Source organism: Pogoniulus pusillus, chromosome 27 (assembly GCF_015220805.1).
Source record: "Pogoniulus pusillus isolate bPogPus1 chromosome 27, bPogPus1.pri, whole genome shotgun sequence".
In the NCBI taxonomy this organism is placed as follows: Eukaryota; Metazoa; Chordata; class Aves; order Piciformes; family Lybiidae; genus Pogoniulus; species Pogoniulus pusillus.
In genome coordinates, this window is record NC_087290.1 from 11,832,610 (window position 1) to 11,853,440 (window position 20,831).

General features: G+C 40.8%; 1 protein-coding gene across 15 annotated transcripts in view; it reads right to left on the bottom strand.

The window, feature by feature from the left end:
- The window catches only part of BCAS3 (BCAS3 microtubule associated cell migration factor), a 413,259-nt gene that overhangs the window by 333,391 nt on the left and 59,037 nt on the right, over positions 1-20,831 (bottom strand). For all 15 annotated transcript variants that reach the window (XM_064166577.1, XM_064166584.1, XM_064166578.1 and 12 more), the window contains exons 10-12: positions 13,442-13,518; positions 10,860-10,943; positions 3,907-4,077 (exon numbers count right to left, since the gene is read on the bottom strand). In XM_064166577.1, the coding sequence (XP_064022647.1) occupies positions 3,907-4,077; positions 10,860-10,943; positions 13,442-13,518 (332 nt within the window). The remainder of the gene's footprint in view (positions 1-3,906; positions 4,078-10,859; positions 10,944-13,441; positions 13,519-20,831) is intronic.

The following is a 20,831-nucleotide window of genomic DNA, read 5'->3' on the forward strand; positions in this document are numbered from 1 at the left end:
CTTCATTAGAAGGCAGTTTAAACAAGCACACAACCTCGTTAACATATCTGGGTTTACCACAAAGTTGCTCGGGCATCTCGATAATTATTTTTACTCCTTTTACAAATACATCCTGACAGCCAACCTCAATAATTCCACATTCCTCTGCGTTTAGTTAATTACTTCATAATTCACATTTTCTCAAAGCACCTTTGCTTTTGAAGGCAGAAGCTGTCACATAACTGCTGGGGACCAGATTTTATTACAATATCTACATCAATCAGGCTCATTAAAAATATTTTCCCTTCTAATGTCATCTCACCAAATTAAATCTTCAGATTTCCTCAGGCTTTAATTGTATATTTTTTAGTGGTAAGTTGGCATCTCGAGCTGTGCTGTGGTAGCAGAGTACACTGCATGAAATGCACTGAGTTCCACCTCATCTCCTTTCTATTGGACAGCTTTGAAATAGACTTTAAAAAAAGTCAGTGACAACTTAAAAGCTGTAGTCAGTCTTTCTGGCTTCTGTCCAAAAACATGTTCCTTAATCACCCTCCTGGTAAATAAATCCTGTGTGTTTGTACACATGCACTCACTGTACCTTTACAACCTGGGTTGCTACACTCAAAGTAAATGGACTATCACATGCATCATTACTTTGCAAACCATTATACCTATCTTTATATTAAAAAAAAAGAAAAAAATCTCTTTTCTTACTGAGAAAAAAAGTGTCTATAGCTCCTTCAAAAAGTCATGCTTGCTTGCCTTGGATTTACTGTTGTCTTCCTTATGTTTCTAAGCCACATTTCTTAATTATTATTTTTTTACCTATATGTTACCTCTAAAGATTTCTTTTGTTACATGGAAATTGATTTCATTACAAGACCCAAATTCTTAGGATGTGCAAGTAGAAAGAGATCTTTATTATTGACCTGGAGGAGGTGAGGTATTCCTTGTACATTAGGAGCCTGCTGCTGACAAGAAAATAATTCCTTTCTGCTTCCTTTATGATGAGGCTCAACCACCTCTGAAAACCATGCACCTCTGAAAACACAAACTTATTCACATAGTTCCTGGACCGACAAAAGGGATGCAAGGCTTTGCAAGGCTTTCCAAAGGTTCATTCAGTCCAGCAAACACTTGGTAGGCATCACTCATTCTTGTGGTTTCCAAGTCAGTTTAGGAAGAGTGATGCCTGTAATGGGCAAAGCCACCCAGCAGCATCCCCAAACAGCAGGAAGCAAATACTCCAAGCTAGGCATCTTCACCATAAGAGGAAGCAGGAATGCCACTAAGTATTTCCTTGTACCCACACAGATCTCCTATTTCCCACCTGGACTCTGAAAACTGGGATGCCATACTAATAACTTTAGAAAAATCATTGCCACACGGTGTCAAGAACAGAGAGACTGAGAGACATTCACTACGCCACTGTACTGCGACTGCAGTAGAGGCTGCACTCTGCACTCATCAACCACCTCAATTGCTCTTCTGTTTCAACCAGTATCCCTAATAACATAGTCTGGATAACTATTATCAGCAAACCAATTTGCCACAGAGCAGTAAAGTAATTCCAGAAACTAATACAAGGAGGAAGAATCAATGCAGCTCAGTCATGCAGCTTCCAAATCAGCATGACACTTCCCGACCAGCTTCTGCTGAGATTCTGAGCATCCACATTCAGCTCAGTGAGATTTCTTGTATCCTTTAAAGGTCACATATGCTGAAACACTTTCCTGAACTGAAGCTTCATTCAATTATGCTCTAAAACCCAGCCAGGACTACCCAGCTAGTCCCTGTACATGCCATCGAAACTAGCAAGTCATTTCTTGCAGCCTTATCTGCCTCTGCTAGCACACAAGATCAGGACCTTTGCCAGGCTCCTTGGGACAAGGCAACTCACACAACTGCCAGAATGAAAGTCTGCCACGTTCAAATGAGGACATGTGCACAAAAACTTACAATTCCACCTGGCAGTGGAAATAGAGCTGGAGTGATGGACAAGAGCTCAGTGGGGACTGCGAGCCCACACGTCACTCCTCACATCAGAAGGTTCTTTACTGGGGCAGTGCTGAATGACAGGCTTGCTTCAGACCATCTACAGAGTGGATTTATTTTTAATTAACCTGCTTTTTGCTAGATGCAGGTTTCAGAAGGAAAAGACTGCTAAAAAGACTTCTGCACCCCAAAAATCTATCAAGGAAAGAGATTCTTTTATTTTTCCCGGGGAAAAAAATAAAGGGAATTCCAAAAGCAAGGCTCAGCACAGACAATCAATTACTAATTTAATAGCATTTTCAAACTTCCAATCACAAAAAAATATGAATGTGAGAGGTACAATTAGGATATCTAACTTAGAGCCTCCTTCCCTAGAGATTCAAGACCAGAACTATTTTACTAGAACTGATGGCTTATTTATGTTCCACCAGCAGTATTTGGACAAGCCAAGCGTTATCATTTTTACAACTACTTTTCCATAGTGCCCTTTAGGCTTGATAGCTGCCTAAAATTGTTAAGGTCAGAGGACAAGTTCATAAAACCTCTAAATCATACAGAACAAGAATTAAAAACCTAAGAGATATCTTTTTTTCTTCTTTTTCCCCCTAGGTCTATGCAGAAGAATCAAAACACAGAAAATGACCACCAGAAATAACAATCATATTAAACAAGGCTCCATGAGGAATTTATGAGGCAAAATTTCCCTCCTTTCTAGTGCTATAGAACCAAAAAAACTTTTTGCCCACACTGCCCCCACCCACCCCAGAACACAAAATCAGATCCCAAAGGTCAGACTTATTTTAAGCCCAGACTCTATAAACTGCTAAGTAAAAATAATTATTTTTTCCATTCTCTATTCTTCTTTCAGTTTGAGAAGAAAAAGGCTATAACATTATATGAGCAACCCTCCTTCAGTGTAACACTGCTTGACTAAGTAGTTCCAAAACTGATTCTCAGGAACAACTACAGTTCAAAGAGTTTGGTTTGCTTGTTTTCAAGTAATACATTTTATTTTCCTCTCAGGTAAGAAATAGTTTGATTTTTGATTTGTCATTAATACTTTACCAACCTACCTGCAAGAAGCGTCATAATGATGTGAAATAGAGACAAAAGAAATGGTTTGGGTTTTTTCTTTTCTCTTTTTTTGTTAAATGCAATAAATGTGAACATCATGAAGAAAATAATCTCTTACAAAATGGTTACAGGTTAATGAAGTGTATGTGAGTTCGGCATAAATGCTGATTCCAGGGCCAGACACTTGCAAATGAAATGCTGGCTACAAACAAACAAAAAGCGGTGGCTACTTTCTGTCCCAAAGACACTGCAGCACTCCAGTTTAAAGGCTGTGTGATCACCGTAGGGATTTTTCAGCAGATTCTTTTGTCTGACACGCTGCACTGCATGGAACAGTAAATATGCCTCCAAACAGCGTCATGCCTGACTACATTTCAGTTTGGAAATGGATGTAAAAAATAAGCTTTGATACTTAATAGGCAGCTTCATTCATCGTCCCTCCTTTCAACTGGAATGCAACAATTCCCAGCACTTCCAGACAATCGCATTTTCCAGCCACGTTATATATTAATAAATATAATCAGCCTACATATACATTTCAACTGATCAGCATAAATCAATGTCAATTAGGAGCAAGTGCTAGGGAGACAAAATGTGACACTTCACACTTGATGTTGTCAAAGTGTCACATAAATATGTTCTAAGGACAATATATATTTTGGCTTAATTTCAGTCCACAACAGGACTTGATCACAGCTGTGTGCGCCTGTAAGAGTTTTGGACCTGGCAAAAATCTCAGCTATTTTTCATTTTCAAAAGCACACAAATGCATTTTCCTCGTCGAGTTCGGGGGTTCTCCCTCCCTTTTTTTGGTCAAAAGAAATGCACATTCTGTTTCTGTGCAAGCTGCATTACCTGCCCCTCTGCAACTGTCTCTGTATCAATGATAGTGATGATTCCAGGCACCAAAGGACTTCGACGAAGGTTGCTATGAGCTAAAATTTCCTCTTCGGTTGCTCCTGAAGGCAGCGTCCCTGTCAGCTGGGTAACTACTTTCCCAACCATCGTAAGTCCAGTCTTTATTGTCTATAAAAAGAAAGAGAACCAATAAATAATATTTAGGGCTGCTTTGTGGCTCTATCTTCATTTCTTTTTTTCTGAACACAATTCATATGCATGTTTTCAACTGGAAATTATTCAGCTTTATTTTGGAGTGAATTAATTTAACTAGATCGTGCACAGGAGAAGCACACAAACCAGATGTTTTTATACATGATACATAAGCTGCTAAGGGCTGAATAGAAATATGTATAAAAATACATTAGCATCCTTATAACTTGAAGTATTCATCTTTATTTTGGAATTATGTAATGTATCTACATTGTGCACATGAGTGACACACAAACCAGATGTTTTTGCAAGTGATACATAAGCTGCCAAAGGCTGAATGTAATATAAATGTATAAAAAACAAATTAGCATCCTACTAATTTGAAATATTCATCTTTATTTTGGAATTCATTAGTTTAACTAGATTGTGCACAAGAGAAGCACAAAACCCATGCTTTTGTAAGCAATATGTAAGCTGCTAAAGGCTGAATGTAACAGAAATCGGTGGAAAAGCAAATTAGTGTACTTTGAATTTGAAGTATTCATCTTTATTTTGGAATTAAATGTTTCCAAAGTATTTTGGAAAGAAGAAATACTTGAATGTTGTCTAAATGTTAGTTTCTTTCTTTAACTTTGTTATTTACTTATTCCCATGGCAAGTTAAGAAGAATCAAATGCTGAAGCCAAGATGGGTGTGCGTGGAGGGCAGCGTTACACAGAGAAATACCCTTAATGGCTAATGCTGAAGTTGTGTCTTCTGCACAAATGCAAGAGACAAGGAGTTTGGCTTCTCATAGATACAGCAACCACATTCACTGTTCCTCAGCAACTCTGCCTTTTGCAGCATTAACGCTGAAGATGGGACTCGAACCCTCCGGAATTCAAGGTAGCAGAGAGGACAACTCTGCAGACACGCACAGACCATCACACACAACGTGACTTCTCATAGCCTGCGTGTTCTCCAGACATGCCTCTGGAAACAGATTAATTGCACCAGCTTTTATCATCTAAAGAGGCTGAAGACTGTTTTTATGTTGTTTCATTTTATGCAGAGAAAGAAGGAGAGCACAGACGGAGGCAGAGATATAGATTTAAAGAAACACAACCCGAACTACAACTTGAAATATTTTCTCCTTGAGTCAAGGACTGTGCCTCCTTTGCCTCTGAAGAACTGAACAGATTTATTATGCAATATAAATAAGAAATAGCAAAAGAGATCCAAATGGAATGACACTATAACAAGCCAATTCTTAACTAAAAAGACAAGCTAAGCTGCCTGCTAAATTGAAACAGAAAAAAAAAAACCTGTACAGATCACAAGCTGAAACCAAGAAGCAGCCACAAATCAATTGCAACTGCTTTGTTTAGTGCTAAAATCTCAAACTGCAGTGATTAGAAAACACATTAGTGTTCATCAATTAGCAGCCAAACGTTTGTTTTAATAATTCATAGGAAATGACTTACACAAAGTCTGTTAGTGTGTTGTCAGGAAAACCTCTGAAGGGCCAACAGAATTAGGCGCCACACGGTATTGATGGCACCATCCAGCAGGAAGCCTGATTAACCTCTGAGATGCCTCAGCTGATGTACTTACCCCATTAATGCTAATGGAGATACTACCACTTAAAATCGAGCCATGTCTTTATCATAGGAATGTCTTTGGGGTTTAAAGTCTTTAGTAACATCCTGCCATTCGTTTCTCATTCTTTCTTTTTTATACTAAGGTACAAGTGAGAACTGCAACAAAAATTTAAGTGGCATATTTAGATGACTGAGAAACTTAAAGCAGATAACGAGACCCAAGCAACAGAACTAAAACAGACCCAATACCACCACTAGAACACATTTCCACGGACACTGTCCTTACAAAAGTGTCAGCTACAAAAAGAGGGCAGTTTCTGACCAATACATGTTGTACAAAAGTTACATAAAAAGTATTGGCAGCTCCTAAAGCAAGAAAGATAAATCAGTGTATAAATTTCCATATGGGTAAATAAGTAAATTAGAAGAACCAAGACTTTTAACTGGCCAATTTTGGGAAATTTCTTTAATATTACAGTTGGAGAAATCAGATGACAAAAGTGCCAAGTATAAATTCATAGCCCTCCAGGAAAAAAATTAACATTGCTTATCTAGCAAAATGAATTACAGCTCTGTGCTTGAGCAGAGACTCTGCTGTGACTGCAGGACTCCTGAGAAGAAATAGGTGTACAGAGACGTGGCCGAGGCCATTAGCTGAGAAATATCAGTGCAAAACCATTACGGCACTCACTTCTTTGTGCTATGTGTATGTTTGCAAAAACTTCCCTGGTAATCTTTAACCTTTCCCATGCCATATCGGCTGTTCCTTCCATCCATTAGAGCTAATGACCTTGCTCTCACATAAGCTGTTAGTACTCATTAAGAAGTTATCAGGTAACAAGAGAAAACAGATGCAGCCTTTGCTAAACCGCTCTGCTGCTACAGGATTAAAAGATATGGAGAAAGAATCAACTAAAATAAGTTATGAGGTGAGAAGGACTTGGTTTATAATTTGATGCTAGACATTAGACAGACCAAATAAGTTTTAAAATGGGTTACAGTTTGCACTGTCCCAGTGCCTTTGTCACTGGTGGGAACCTGCCAGTGCCACTGACAGAAGTTCTCTAATAAATGAAATTAAAAAACTTGATCCAGGGCCTTTTACAAGCACTGGTGCATGGTGTGCAAACACACAGAGATCATTTGCATGCTCATGTGAAGCCTACCTGCTTAAAAATGAGATTTCACATTAATTCAGATGTAAAGAAAGGCAAATATTCAATTAAACTGAATGTATGCACTCATTTAATCAGAAAAGGACCTCCGTTAGATGAGGAAATTAAAATAAAGCATTTGGCTTGTGGTAGGCTGTTTTGTTCCAACAGAGGCCTTGCATCCTCTTAGTGACAAAGCAACATACTGTTCCTATTTCACTTCATAAATACATTTTACAGGATTTCTTTGTTTTACAAATGAAAAAGTCTCTAGAGAGTAGAAAGGGCTATCAGAAAGCTCTGACTTGCTAATCAACAATCCAAAAGCTTCCTGGTTAGCCTGAACAAAAGGAACAAATAATCAATTACAGATTCCAGTTCAAACTAAATGTTTGTTGAAATGCTTCACAAAGATGTTTCCCTTTCCTGCTCTTCCTGCGTATTCTGAGAAGAGGTAGAACACAAAAGAAACTCATTAGGATATTCAACTTCAACAGCATGGCAAGTTTGACCATGAAGACATCTAATTCCCCTTCCTTGCTGCATTCAAAATGGCTACACATAGATAATTCTAACAAGCAATTCCACATTTGGAGGCTTATCTCAAACTAAGCACCTGAACACTCTCCCATCACTGCTATCGTTGAGTATTACACCATGGTCAGCAAAGCAGAGAGGTAGGCATCTCTTTGTCCACTTATGTCTGTCTTCGTGGTTGGACTTGATCATCTTAAAGGTCTTTTTCAACCCAAATGATCTTATGACTCTATATTCTACATCCATTCTACAGTGTTGGTTCAATTAGAGTGAAAAGAATCATTTTTCCAAACACATCAGTTTCTGACTTTGCTAACATTAGAATCATAGAACCACGTGGTAGGAATGTATGCTGGAAGAGATCTTTAAGATCAACCTAAATTGGAACCTTGACATGATTGACTTGGTGATCCTGAGGGTCTTTTCCAACCTGGATGTTTCTGTGATTCATGTCCAGAAATTTTCTGCTTGGCCAAATGAGAGAAATTATCAGAGGGTTTCAGAAGAGGAACAGATAGAAAGCCACCAACCAAACGCAGAGAAATGAAAATCAGGTATTAAGCCTGAAAAAGTGTCTGTGCTTTTCCAGCAAGAGCAGAAAGCAATGCTCTTGCAAGATGCCTCTAAGGAGAAAGAGGGAAAAGTTGGATATTCGGAGTGAAAACCTTCTGAAAATTATCACATGGCATGGGAAGATGACAGAAAGGAATTTTTCAGCATGCTACCAGAATGACAGGAGTCCTGGCACCAGTAAACACACTCCGACGTGACTGTGACCACAGCTTTGACCTCAGTATTGTGGATTAACAGGGGAGTTTCTGACTCCTACATCATTGGAACAAGGAGAGAGTTCATTAGGTGCATCAAGTACAGTGTGATGTCCTGCTGTGTGCTGAGGACAAGCCCATCACTCACTACCAGGACACTCAAAAGCATTTCTCAAAAGGAATACCATTAATGTAACATTCTGCACTGTCACTGAGATCTTCTGAAGAGGTAATTCTCAAAAGTGACTCTGCTGAAATTGCTCTGCTCTCAGCTTTATCTTTCTCCTTTATATGAAGTTCTTTCCACTTCCTTCAGCAAGAAATCAGAAGCCAAACAGAGAAAAGGCTGCAACTCAAGATAATCTGTCAATATAAGAACGTTTATGGAAGCACTTGTGGATCAGTGCAGGGAACATAGAAGGACATCCACTTTCAAAAACTAGTACCTCAGCTGATCAAAGCCAAGGAATTAAAAACCACTGCAAGGATGGTAAGACAGAACAGCAGCAGAGGTTTAGAAATTAGGACTTACTTAAGCAAGGCGTAAAGCTGACAGTGAGGTAATGTGATGGACAAAGGGCAACAGATATTTGGAGTATCTATTTGCCAGCGAGGAAGTCAGCAATTCAGTTGACAGAGACGAAAACTCTGCTAGGAGGTAAGCCAAGATTCACTGAAATTGGTAATAAATTAAACATCTCAGACTTAGTGTTGCATGCTCAAACACGAGTAACAAATTAATATAGTAAGGCTGAGATATACAAAGAGCCAAAATGTGCAAATATTTAGAAGTATATTAGTATTAATCTTGTCTATTACAGTAACATCTAACAGCCAGTAGACAGCAACAGCAATTTCCTTGGCAAAAGGCAAAGCAGTATAGAGATGGATGATTATCTCTTCTTCTGGCTCTCCCTCTTCCTTTATCTCCGTACAGAGGCTAACAACCGATCCTCTCCTGTGATTATAAATACATTTTGTCTTCAGCATCAATTCACATGATGTAACATCATGATTTCAGTGCTTTCATATATTTAGTTTAACATGGGAATTTCTGGGTTATGATCCTTAGGCAAGTACCACCCAGCAAGTAAGGTCAGCATCTTGGTCCTTACTGGCTTCAAAACAAGTCACCCTCAGAGTCTGAGAATAAGATGTAGAAAAGATGCCCTCCTTTTAAAGATTTTATTTAGGTCTGATAACAAAAATGAAGCAGGACAGTGCTCAGTCTTCAATGCCTACTGGAATGCTTTGACAATCATTATATGGTTTAAGAAAGCTTTGTTGTTCTTCAGTGAGGAGGAGGTCTGGCTTTGGCCATACAGTGCTATGCTGGTGAGACTCTACAAACATCTCATCATGACTCTGCCTGACAATGCTAAGCAAGTTGGTTTTCAAACTTCTGTGTGCTTTAAGAAACACATTCATGATGCTGACATTGAAGTAGCACAGGGATATTTTCCCCCATTTTTCTTTTCTTGCTGACAGGGAAAGTATGCAGAGAGAGACAGCAAATTTCAGATGTCTTCACAAGAGCAGCAGCTCAAGTTCTCCTCAACAACGTAAAAAAAACTGTGATTTTTTTCTCCTTCTCCAGCCACAGCGAGATGGTGTCCAAAGCCTATGCTGATGGAATGTTTGTTTTGATGTTTTGTTTTCACATCAGATGGCATGCCCTGTGTCTCTCTTTGTGGGTTCTTGTAACTGTTGTTTTCTTCAGTGACGCTGAGCTTTCTGCTCTGTGCTGTCATTTAATTCCTATTATTAGGTTTGTTTTGTTGTGCATATCAGAAATGAAAAGGTTGGTGGTTACAAGGAAAGCTTGTAATCAGCATGAAGGTTGCCAGACAGAGCCAAAACTCACTTTATGTGTGTGTGCCTGTGTGTGTGAGAAAAAGAAATTACTTGCCAAAATGCTACAGAGAAATCCTCAAGGAAAGGAGCAGAGGGGAGGGGGAGGAGAGTAAAACAATAGCTCTGCATACTCTTTGGCTTAAGATTTATCCAAGCTGTGGTCTTCTTTGGATGTTAAGAAAACCCAGGCATCTCTCTGAAAACAGAGAGATATTATAACGTCATCTGGACTAAGCAAACTAGGCAATAGAACCTATACGTAAACAGTCATTAATAAACTCTCACCTTCAAAGAAAGGTAATTAATTAGCTCAAGTACTGTGCAGTCATCCTTCAGAGATTAAAACATATAATATTGGTGTGATTGAGTCCAAAAAGCATCAAGCACTTGTAAAGTCAGTTTTCACTATGCTGAAGGTCTAATAATGCTGATCTCTAATCGTGTGAAGTTGCAATATTCGGAATAGCCAATATATACTAATCCATTTCACTGATTCTCTTGCAAGAGGGGCCACTAATCGGAGTAGCTGTTTGGAGCACAAATGACTTTTCTAAGTCAGTTCAGAAGGACAGGAATACTTTGTGCAAGGCAATAGGAATACTTTGTGCAAGGCAATAGGAATACTTTGTGCAAGGCAATAGGAATACTTTGTGCAAGGCAATAGGAATACTCTGTGCAAGGCAATGGCTGCTCCAAGACGTGCAGGATCAGAGCCATATGCCCAGTGCTAACAGTAGCCCGTTTCTCTGTTCTCTCCTTTTGTGAATGGGGGGTGGGGGTGCTGATGACACACGGGACAATTCAGCAGGGAAACCTAATCATTATCTCCCATGATAACCTCTCCCAGCAGCAGATGATGTACTCACTTTGGCAGCACTAATGACTGTGGCAGTGTAAGACTGAATGTTGTCTCCGCAGGCTCCACCACGGGATTGATGGCATCTGATCAGCTACAAAAATAAAGACAGCAACCAAGTAACTACTATTACACTACACAAACCCATAACCCATTACCATAGCTCTTATTTATCATGTACAGTGGTGTGTTTTTCCCTACAAATAGCAAAAAGCCCTGCTGAGACACTTAACCCCTTTTTCTAATCTTCTGGGTGCCACCCAGACTGTCGCATACTCAACTCCAGTTTTCAATTACAAGATGAGTAGTCACTAAGACTTCATAAACTTTGCAATGGTGGGATTTTGGGTCTGGCAGCAATACCACAAATAAATTTAAATAAATATAATCAAAAGCTTTAGCCATGTATATGTAACATTAAATATCAGACATTCTAAGAATCCAAATGCGGCTTTCCCTTCCTTTTTATGAGCAGCGAGCAAAGAAACGACGAAGGGAAAGAGCTACTTTAAACTTCACTTTGAATAGATTAAAGGAACATACAAGGGATTTACTCTGCATTGCCTTCCCTCAAAGTTAATAAATTAAAACAAGACTCTTCTACCTGCCATCAAATTCCAAATGCAGTTTTTGCCTTTGAATCCTAACAACAGAATCTCCACTCCGGACTAAATAAAGTGGCAATAAAAGTACAGATAGTTGTTTGTACACGCAGGACGCGCTGCTTGCACACACACTCACACACAGAGGACGAGCTGCCCGCGCACACACACACTCTCTCTCTCACACACACAGGACGCGCTGCCCGCGCACACACACACACTCTCTCTCACACACACACTCACACACACAAAGAGGAAGCGCTGCCCGCGCACACACACACACACTCTCTCTCACACACACAGGACGCGCTGCCCGCGCACACACACACACACTCTCTCTCACACACACAGGACGCGCTGCCCGCGCACACACACACACACTTCTCGCACACTCTCACACAGAGGACGCGCGCGCTGCCCGCGCGCGCACACACACACACGGGACGCGCTGCCCGCGCGCGCACACACCCGCGCACACACACACAAGGGACGCACACACCCGCGCACACACACACAAGGGACGCACACACCCGCGCACACACACACAAGGGACGCACACACCCGCGCACACACACAAGGGACGCACACACCCGCGCACACACACAAGGGACGCACACACCCGCGCACACACACACAAGGGACGCACACACCCGCGCACACACACAAGGGACGCACACACCCGCGCACACACACAGGGGACGCACACACCCGCGCACACACACAAGGGACGCACACACCCGCGCACACTCACAGAGGACGCGCTGCCCGCGCGCGCACACTCACAGGGGACGCACACACCCGCGCGCGCACACACGCGCGCACACACACACGGGACGCGCTGCCCGCGCGCACACACACACGCGCGCGCACACACACACGGGACGCGCTGCCCACGCGCGCGCGCGCACACACACACGCGGGACGCGCTGCCCGCGCGCACACACACGCGGGACGCGGCCTGGGGCTAAAGGGGAAGTCCCCAGTGCCTATACCTGGGGACGCACAAGCCCTTTAAACCCTGGCATAATTCTTCTGCCGATCAGTGCCTTCTATTTTTGTCAGCAGCACTTTTTAAATCCCAGAGTGACAGGTGAAGTTCTACAAAACCACACGGGCGGGGTGGAGGTGGTCAAAGAAAGGCAATCCTGAGTTCAGAGAGAAATCAGTTGTGCTTCAGAAGGTAGAACAAATACATTTCTAAAGTCTGCCCCTCTGATCATTTCTGGTTCAGCTCTAGAAACAGCTAATCCAGCTACAGGTGGGGAGGGAGAAAAAACATCTGCTGTGATATCAAAATAAGGCAGTAGAAGCCGAATTTAGAGTTTTGAAACACTTCACGTTTTAAACATGCAATCACTTCTCTGGCTAAGGACAGTGATAATTGTTTTACTTGGGTTCTGTTCTCTCCTTCTGCCTCCAGAAAGAAATATTAATTCAACTTTTTCCTGGAGCCTAACAATTTTAAGTGGTCATCTTAATGTTATTTCCTAAGCTACAAAGTGCATCATTGTGGTATTTCAGGCAAACTCACTGCCTCCGTCCAGACTCCGCTGCCCAAACTAGAATTTAGGGATCCCCACCTGCCTGCCTGTCAGAGGAGCATATAATATAAGTGCCTTAAACTTTGTAAAAAGCAAAATGGGTTATTCCATCACCTCACTAAAAACACATACTGATAGCTGCCTTCTCTGCCTTTGCTCTTAGATATTTATGCCTCCCAAGTTCATGAGCTGTAAGCAAACGTGCAGGGCAAAGATATGACAAAGGGTGAAGCACAACCAGAGTGAGTGGGTCAAAGATGAGGTCTGTCATCATTGTGCAAGTCCTCTTACAGATCACCTTTTTCACAAGGCTTTTTGTCTGAGACTTCTCCTTTTCTGTCTTGCTGTTGGTTGGGCTTTTTTCCTCTATGTATGCAAAACTTCGAATGAAATTTACAGAGAAAGAACTGAAGGGTTTGGGTTTTTTTTTAAATCAAACCATTCTTTACCTTATTTTCTGCATAAGCAAGCCAACGGCTTCCAAGAGCAATAGGATTCGTGTTTGGCCCCGGACAAGGGTAACAGCCTGAAAAATGTGAAAAGGCAACATTAAGAAATAGCTTAATGACTTCTTATAAAGAATTTTATTTATTGCCAAGAAAACAACAAGTCTAAACAAAAACTTTTCAATTGCTAATATCCCTCACTAAATGCCTGCGCTTTTGTTCCTAGAGATAAGACTGTGGTTAGATGAGCTATTCTGAACAGTTAATTATCTCTAAGTACCCCCTTCTCCTCCTGTTTGCATTTGTTTTTATGCCGTTTGGATACAGTGGGGTCAGTGAGTATTTAAGTCCGTCTGGATTGTTCTGTATCTTCACATTTTGATTCATTTTACTTGGTTGATGTCTTTCTGTTGGCGTCCCAGTTTGCTTCGAGCTCTACTCGATTGGTTTTTTTTTGCGGAGTGAAAGGGTATGTTGTGCTTTTTTGTTTATAACAATTCCATATACGAGCCCTTAGCCTCTCAAAATCCTTTTGCACGCACCTAACTTTACACACAGAGAGACTTTGTAATTGCTTTAGAAGCAGTGGCAAAGGGTCCCCTGCTCTCCTGCTTTTCATTACCTTCATATTTCATTAAAATACACACATGCACAGTAAAACAGAATTATTCTTAAGGATTACAAGGTGAAAGTAGTGCTAACAGAAAGCCACTGAAAATAGCTGGAAACAAAAAAATATGACAGGGTTTAAAATTAATCAGGTCCATGTTCAAGGTAATTTGGTATAAAAAGTCCAAGTCAAACAAACAAAACACTAAACCCCCCAAAAAATCCTCTCAAAACAAAACCCAACCACCAAGAATATCACAGTCTTCACTACTACAATTAACAATACAGAAGTTTAAATTCTTGACAACAACTAGAAAATGCTTAAACATGAATGAAAAGCTTGAGTAATCTATAATCAGAAGTAGTAGGGTGACTTTCATCCTAATCGTTCTTATTCGTCCTATTTCCACGTCCTGTTTCCTCCTCTTTGTTTCTCATCATTATAGCTTAAACCCTTTTGGGTGAGGACTGCTCGCTCTCTCTCAACATGCAACCCTTGCCTGTACTCAGCACTCGAATCCTACTGATGTATCTAAACTTTAGTATTTGAGCCCTGCCACTGGGAGCGTTCCCTCCTGGGTGGTTCCTCTGGGATCCTTTGTCAAGGTAAGAGTCTGAACGTTCAGCTACTTAAGTCGCACAGACAAAGCCACAAACCTGTTTATTTGTGTTGTCAGGGCAAAACAAGATTCAAGCTTGAGTGTTCTAACTTAAGCCAGTACTCTGGCACCCTCACCCACATGTCTAACACTGTTTGCTAGCCTTATAGCCCTTCTGGTACACTACAGCCTATACTCAAGAAAGAAATATTGCCTAAGGGAGGAAGAAGGGAGGCCATCAAGCAAATGGTTAAGCTCTGTTTTCATCAGTTCTTAGGCTAATGTAGACAATTTAGTAATTCAGATTCTCTTGCTGGCTGGCCAAGAAACAGAACATTTTCAAACTCAGACATGTGTGCCTCATTTAAAGGAGCCCTGTCTGTTGATCCTGTATCCCAGGCAGCAGGAGCACCAAGATCAGGCAAACAGCATTTCAGAAGAACACGTACAACCAACTGCAGTTTATTGCATAAAATCCAACACTGCATTCTGAGAAGCAACATAAAGAGACAGGAAGCTAAGCTCTGAGTTCCCCACAGTCTCTTGTGTCACTCTTTATACTGCTCTGCCAAGCCATCAGAAAAATCAAATCCATTCACCACCTTCTTTCTACAACTATCAGGGTCTTTTCAGACAGGCTCCCAAATAGTCCAGAACATTTAGTGAGGACAACAGAGTCTTAAAGTTTAATGGCAGTGCTTTCAATGCTTGCAGCATGGTGGAAAAGCTGCACTGGAGTGTGTTATCTACAGCAGGTAGGGATCTGACAACACTTGATGGCATTTTGATGGGCACATGCAGAAAGAGCTGCTGCACTGTCTCAGATAAACAGCTCTGTTTTGGTGTTTAGAGCAGAGCAGTGAGGGAATTGCAAAATTCAAGAGCTCCCAGAAAGCTATTTCAGAGGTCGTAAAGCAATGGAAGGAGAGAAGCAGCAATTCATCCAATTAAATCCATCTCGGGCCAGGAAAGCAAACCCAAGTGAGCATTTTGTAAGGTCTTATCACTGCTTTCATTTCAGGAAGGAAAAAGAATTCTGAAGAAATGATGCCACAATTGTTACTACATTCCAGAAGCACATAAAATGTGGGTAGCCAGAGCCTCTTAAGGAACAAAGCAAGCGAAAAACCAAATAAAAATACAAGCCCAGGTTGTAAATACAAACATGTTCTTCCCAGAGCATTATAGATCAGGATCAGTAAGGTTTTAATGTTAGCTTTTACCTCAGCAATTCTTAGCTGGGTCAGTAAAGACATTCAAGTCCCCCATACTTTATTTCTTCCCTTTTCTGCATAAAATCTACCCTGAAAAGCTGTCAGATGATAACTCTCATCATATACATCTCCACAGAGAGTTCAGAACCAGTCATGTGCGCTCCCAAACTCTGCAAGCATCTTGTAACATCCTTGAGCAGAAAGCAGAAGCAGCAGCACCCAGCAGATGCACTACAACAGAAAACCCCCAGCACTTCCACGGCTCATAACAAAAAAGAAAACATCTTGCTGGGAAAAGGGAGCTGTTCTCAACTAAGTCAGTGAACCAAAGGAAAGGAAGAGCTGTAAAAAGCATTATTCTGCCAGTCAAAGATTAAATCAAATCAGAAGTGTCAAATTATCTCACAGCAAAACTGCAACTATCATCACCAAATGCACTGTAAGTGGTTTATTTAGTGAACTGGCCTTAGACACAAGCCCCACACACAAACCAGGCAGTTCTAAGAATAACCTCCACAGAGGTCAACAATTCAACTGGGTACTAAACTCTCTTCTCCAATACGAAAAACAGTGTAGAGAAGAAAAAAAAGGGGGGGGAGAGGAAAAAAAAAGAGCTATTTCCTCCCTTTCTTTTCTTTGCAAGTGTCTGCATTTTGGAAATATGCAGCAGCACAAGGATAAACAAAGGGTTATACTTTATGGAAGGAAAAGCAAATTGTTTTTCTGCTTTCCAAAAAACCAGCTGGAGTCAGCAGAACATCATCTACTAGGCAAATGAAAAGACAGACACAGCGTGACCCATCCAGCTCAGCCACCCAATCGTTAACAGCCTAACTCTCTTAAAGATTAACTTCTATTTCTATTAAACTTCAAAACAAATGAGGAAAAAAAAATCCATTCTAAGCAACAACAGCAGCATTTTTTTTGCATGTTTACAATAGGAATGAACATAATGAGAGCACAAAGCTAACTGTCAAGGAGAGCAAAGTTTCCAAGTTTTAATGACAGCATGAAGAGGTCATCCAAGAAAAGAGCACTCGGGGAAAGTCCTTCCAAAAAGCACAGCAAATCAAGCAAGTACTGAAAAACATCTGATCTTAGAATCAGCTTTACTGGGACTATCAGCCACAAAACCCCAGGTGACAACTAGTCAAGATTTATTTTTTTTTAGATCCCTGTTACTTTCTCTCCCTGTGCTTTAGAACGGTACACAGAGAAAATGCAGCTTCAAAGCAGTGAAGAAGGAAAAGCCAGAATTTAAGTGCAAATTTGTCTGCTAACTTTACTTCCTACATCCAAGACCTCCAACTGGTGCTGATCTAAGCAACGCTGATGAGTAAAAAATGAGCTCCAGGCTCCCTCCAAGCAGGGACTCAGATAACAGTACCCTGGCCACTCATATTCTGCGCCTTAGTTTTCCTGTTTCCAAGATGCAAGGTGTTCCCTGCATCAAAAGAGAAATTCTTTAGCATCACAACTTCTTAGATTCTTCCTGTTCTTCTTTAACAGCTGAGTTAGCAAATTAGGACCTGAAATAAGCACAGAGTTGTGATTCCATGAATTCAAAGATGGTTACAGCTTACTCGTTGCTGTGCTGACTTCATACATTTGGTTTTAGTGAGAACAGAGGAATCCTCAAAGTTGAAGTACTCCAAAGAGCTGCACAAATGTTTGTGCAGTGAGTGAGACAAGAGCAACCATGTTTATTTTACAGCATTTTTCAATTACTTCTATGAAAATCACTACCACCCTTTGGAGGTTCATATCCATGTGTCTATACTAAACCAAACTGCCTCTTCTCCTCATCTCTGGAAATTCACACTCTGGATCCTTCCAGTGGTTCATGTTCTTACAGAAAAGTAAGACTCCAGTCCTTGCCTCAATTGTTTTGAAAAGGTTCATCCTCCAGCTTCAGTAATGTCAGTGTGAATACACAGCCCGCAGCCAAGAAGAGGAAAGCAATACATTCCTCCCCTCCCACTTAGCTTTTAAACAAACAGCATGTTGGGAAAACACTGTTGGGAGGAACAGGGCTATTAAAAGCCATGTCAGCTATAACAGAGATAAAGCAAATAAATCACAAAAGATACCACTATCCAAACCTTTGGGTCACTTGAGCTACTGGGGCAGCTCTTCATCAAGCTCTGAAGTTTATTTCATGAGGAAAAAAAAAGGTTAGAAACAAATATGTACACATATATGAATACATATGGAAACCCCAAAGCCCCTTGTGGACTTTTGTAATCCTAATGCTAATGACAGTTAGATTGAAATGCTGAAGATTGACCTGTGGTAGTATTTTGATTGAGAGATGGGGGCTCGACACTGCAGGTAGTGCCAATATCCATCCAAGCACACAATCTGTGTACAGGCAACTGAAAGTCAACAGTCATCAAAGTTTTCAATAGCTCAGTTCTTCAAAACCAGAGCTGTGCATACTGCTACAAATCCAGTCAGTACCTGCAACACTCTACTAACAAATCATTTTTTCTAACTCTGACTGACAATCCCAGCTGGTTATTTGCATCTAACAAGATCAGGTTGTGTGGGATTTTGAGCAACCTAGGCTAGTGGAAAGTGTCCCTTCCTATGGCAGGGGTGTTGGACACCTTGTAGTAGCCCTCCAGTATCTGAAGGGGTCTACAGGAAAGCTGTGGAGGAACTATTTACAAGGTCCTGTAATGACAGGATGAGGAGCAATGGGTTTAAACTGGAAGAAGGGAGATGTAAACCAGATGTTAGGAAGAAGTTCTTCACAGTGAGAGAGGTGAGACACTGGCACAGGTTGCCCAGGGAGGCTATGGATACTCACTCCCTGGAGGTGTTCAAGGCTAGACTGAATGAGGCCTTGAGTGACCTGTTCTAGTGGGAGGTGTCCCTGCCTATGGTAGGGGGTTGAATGTGGATGATCTTTGAGGTCCCTTCCAGCCTAAACCACTCTGTGACTCAAGATCCGCTCTGCATCTGTGACCTCATTCACGAGGCACAGCTGCTGCACGTACTCTGATGTACAGCAGCTATAACACATTCCACACCACGTGTCCTGTCCACAAGGGATGCACAACAGTGTTGTCCAGTTGTATTTGAAGTAACTGCACTTGGGTATAGGCTGTGTTATTATAAAGTCTTCTTAGGATTGTGTCTCTAATCCCATCCCATGGAAGAAATTACATGTGGATATGATGAATATGACATTGGGATGGGATGCGGTCAGCAAATGTAAGGAATATTGGTCAAGGCAAAGATCTTCAAGGCTTAAATGACCTCCTAAGGCAAAACAAAGTGAAAGCTTCCTGAGAAAGCAGATTTCTGGCTAAGCAAATATTTTTCTGTTGCGGTGTGTGGAGAGGTTCACAAAAGCTATGCCATATCTTAAGTGCAGAGTGTTTTCCAACACAGTTTTCTGAGCAAATTTCAAAGTGTTTGTAACTCTTTTCTACTGAAACTATTTGCCTTTAACCATTTATCTGCCAGGTACCACTTGGAAAAACCAAACTGCCAAGCAGTGGTCCTATGTATTTTTAAATAGACAGCCACAGTAACACACTGCAGTAAGGCTACTTTTCAGTCACTGGCTGGAATTTATGCATAATTAGTATTTTTTTTCTAGGTCTTATGAATGACAAAACTAGATTCCATGTCCTGCAGCCCAAAGAAGCCAGAAAACAGCAAGAATAAGAAGACATATACAATAAAGACGGGGTAGAGTGATAGTGTTGTTGCAAGATGATTGTGGACTCCAAGGAAAACAAATCATACGTTGTTTTATCTAAGGTTTTGTTTGGTTTGGGTTGGTTGGGTTTTTTCTTAGCATCACCATGCAAAATGAATTTGTTTGTTTATAAACTGTATAAAGTAATATTGTTTATAAATTCCTCTGGGTTCCTTCTAGATGAAAGGCTCTATGTAAATGTTATTACTCTCACACTGTCACATACTTTCCAAAGCTCTTCTATTGTTCTTGTACTTCCTTCTGTTTAAGTATCACCCATAAAAACTGAGCAAAAGAGCAAACCAGCAGGATGCACCCTCCTGTGAAATCATCCTTGCCTTCCAGGGCCTTTTTTAAACTTGGGTGGCAGCATCACTATTAAAACACTAAAATATAGCCCCTCTAGAAGTGAAGTGAAAAAACAAAGCCACAAATGTAATATTCCTACTGTCAGCACCTGCCTTTGCAGGGCAATATTCATAATACATAGCAGGGTATCAACAGACCCAGCCCTGCAGTGAATCACATTCTGTGCTGTCCTGCATCATGGAATCACAGAATGATTTGGGTTGGAAAGGAGCTTAAAGGTCATCCAGTTCCAAACCCTCAGCCATGGGCAGAGACACCTTCCACTAGACCAGGTTGTTAAAGACCTGACTTTAAACACCTCCAGCGAAGACTGAAAGAATTAAATCTGGGAATGAATTAAATCTGGGAATGAATTAAATCTGGGAATTAATTAAATCTGGGAATTAATTAAATCTGAGTAGCACCACAGATTTTTTTTTTTTAAATGTTTTTATTATCACCTTCACTACTATTACTGCTATTGTTATTATTATTACTGCTATCTCTACACAGACCTTTCCTTCTCAATTCTACCATGGCTGCTTTAAGCATTTTACTGTTATTCTGCAGGTCTCAGAACTGTAACTAAAATATATATATGTGACTTTTGATGTTCATGAGGCTTGGTTCTTTAATTTAGCCAAATCTGGCTAATTCCAGGACAAACTGTTTTAATCTCAGGTTTACTTTCTTCTTCTGTTCAGAGAGCTGGACAGTGATAATGATGGTCCTGCAGAGGTTGTTGTTTCTGTGCAGGACAATGTGAGTAAGATGCCTTTGTTTTGGCCTTTCACGTTAAGGATTTGGGTGCTTTAGATAAAAACAACTTAGAAACAAACAGCACTTCCTGTTGTAGATAGAATATTTTAAACTGTCACACCCAGGAGATACGATACACACACATCTTGGGT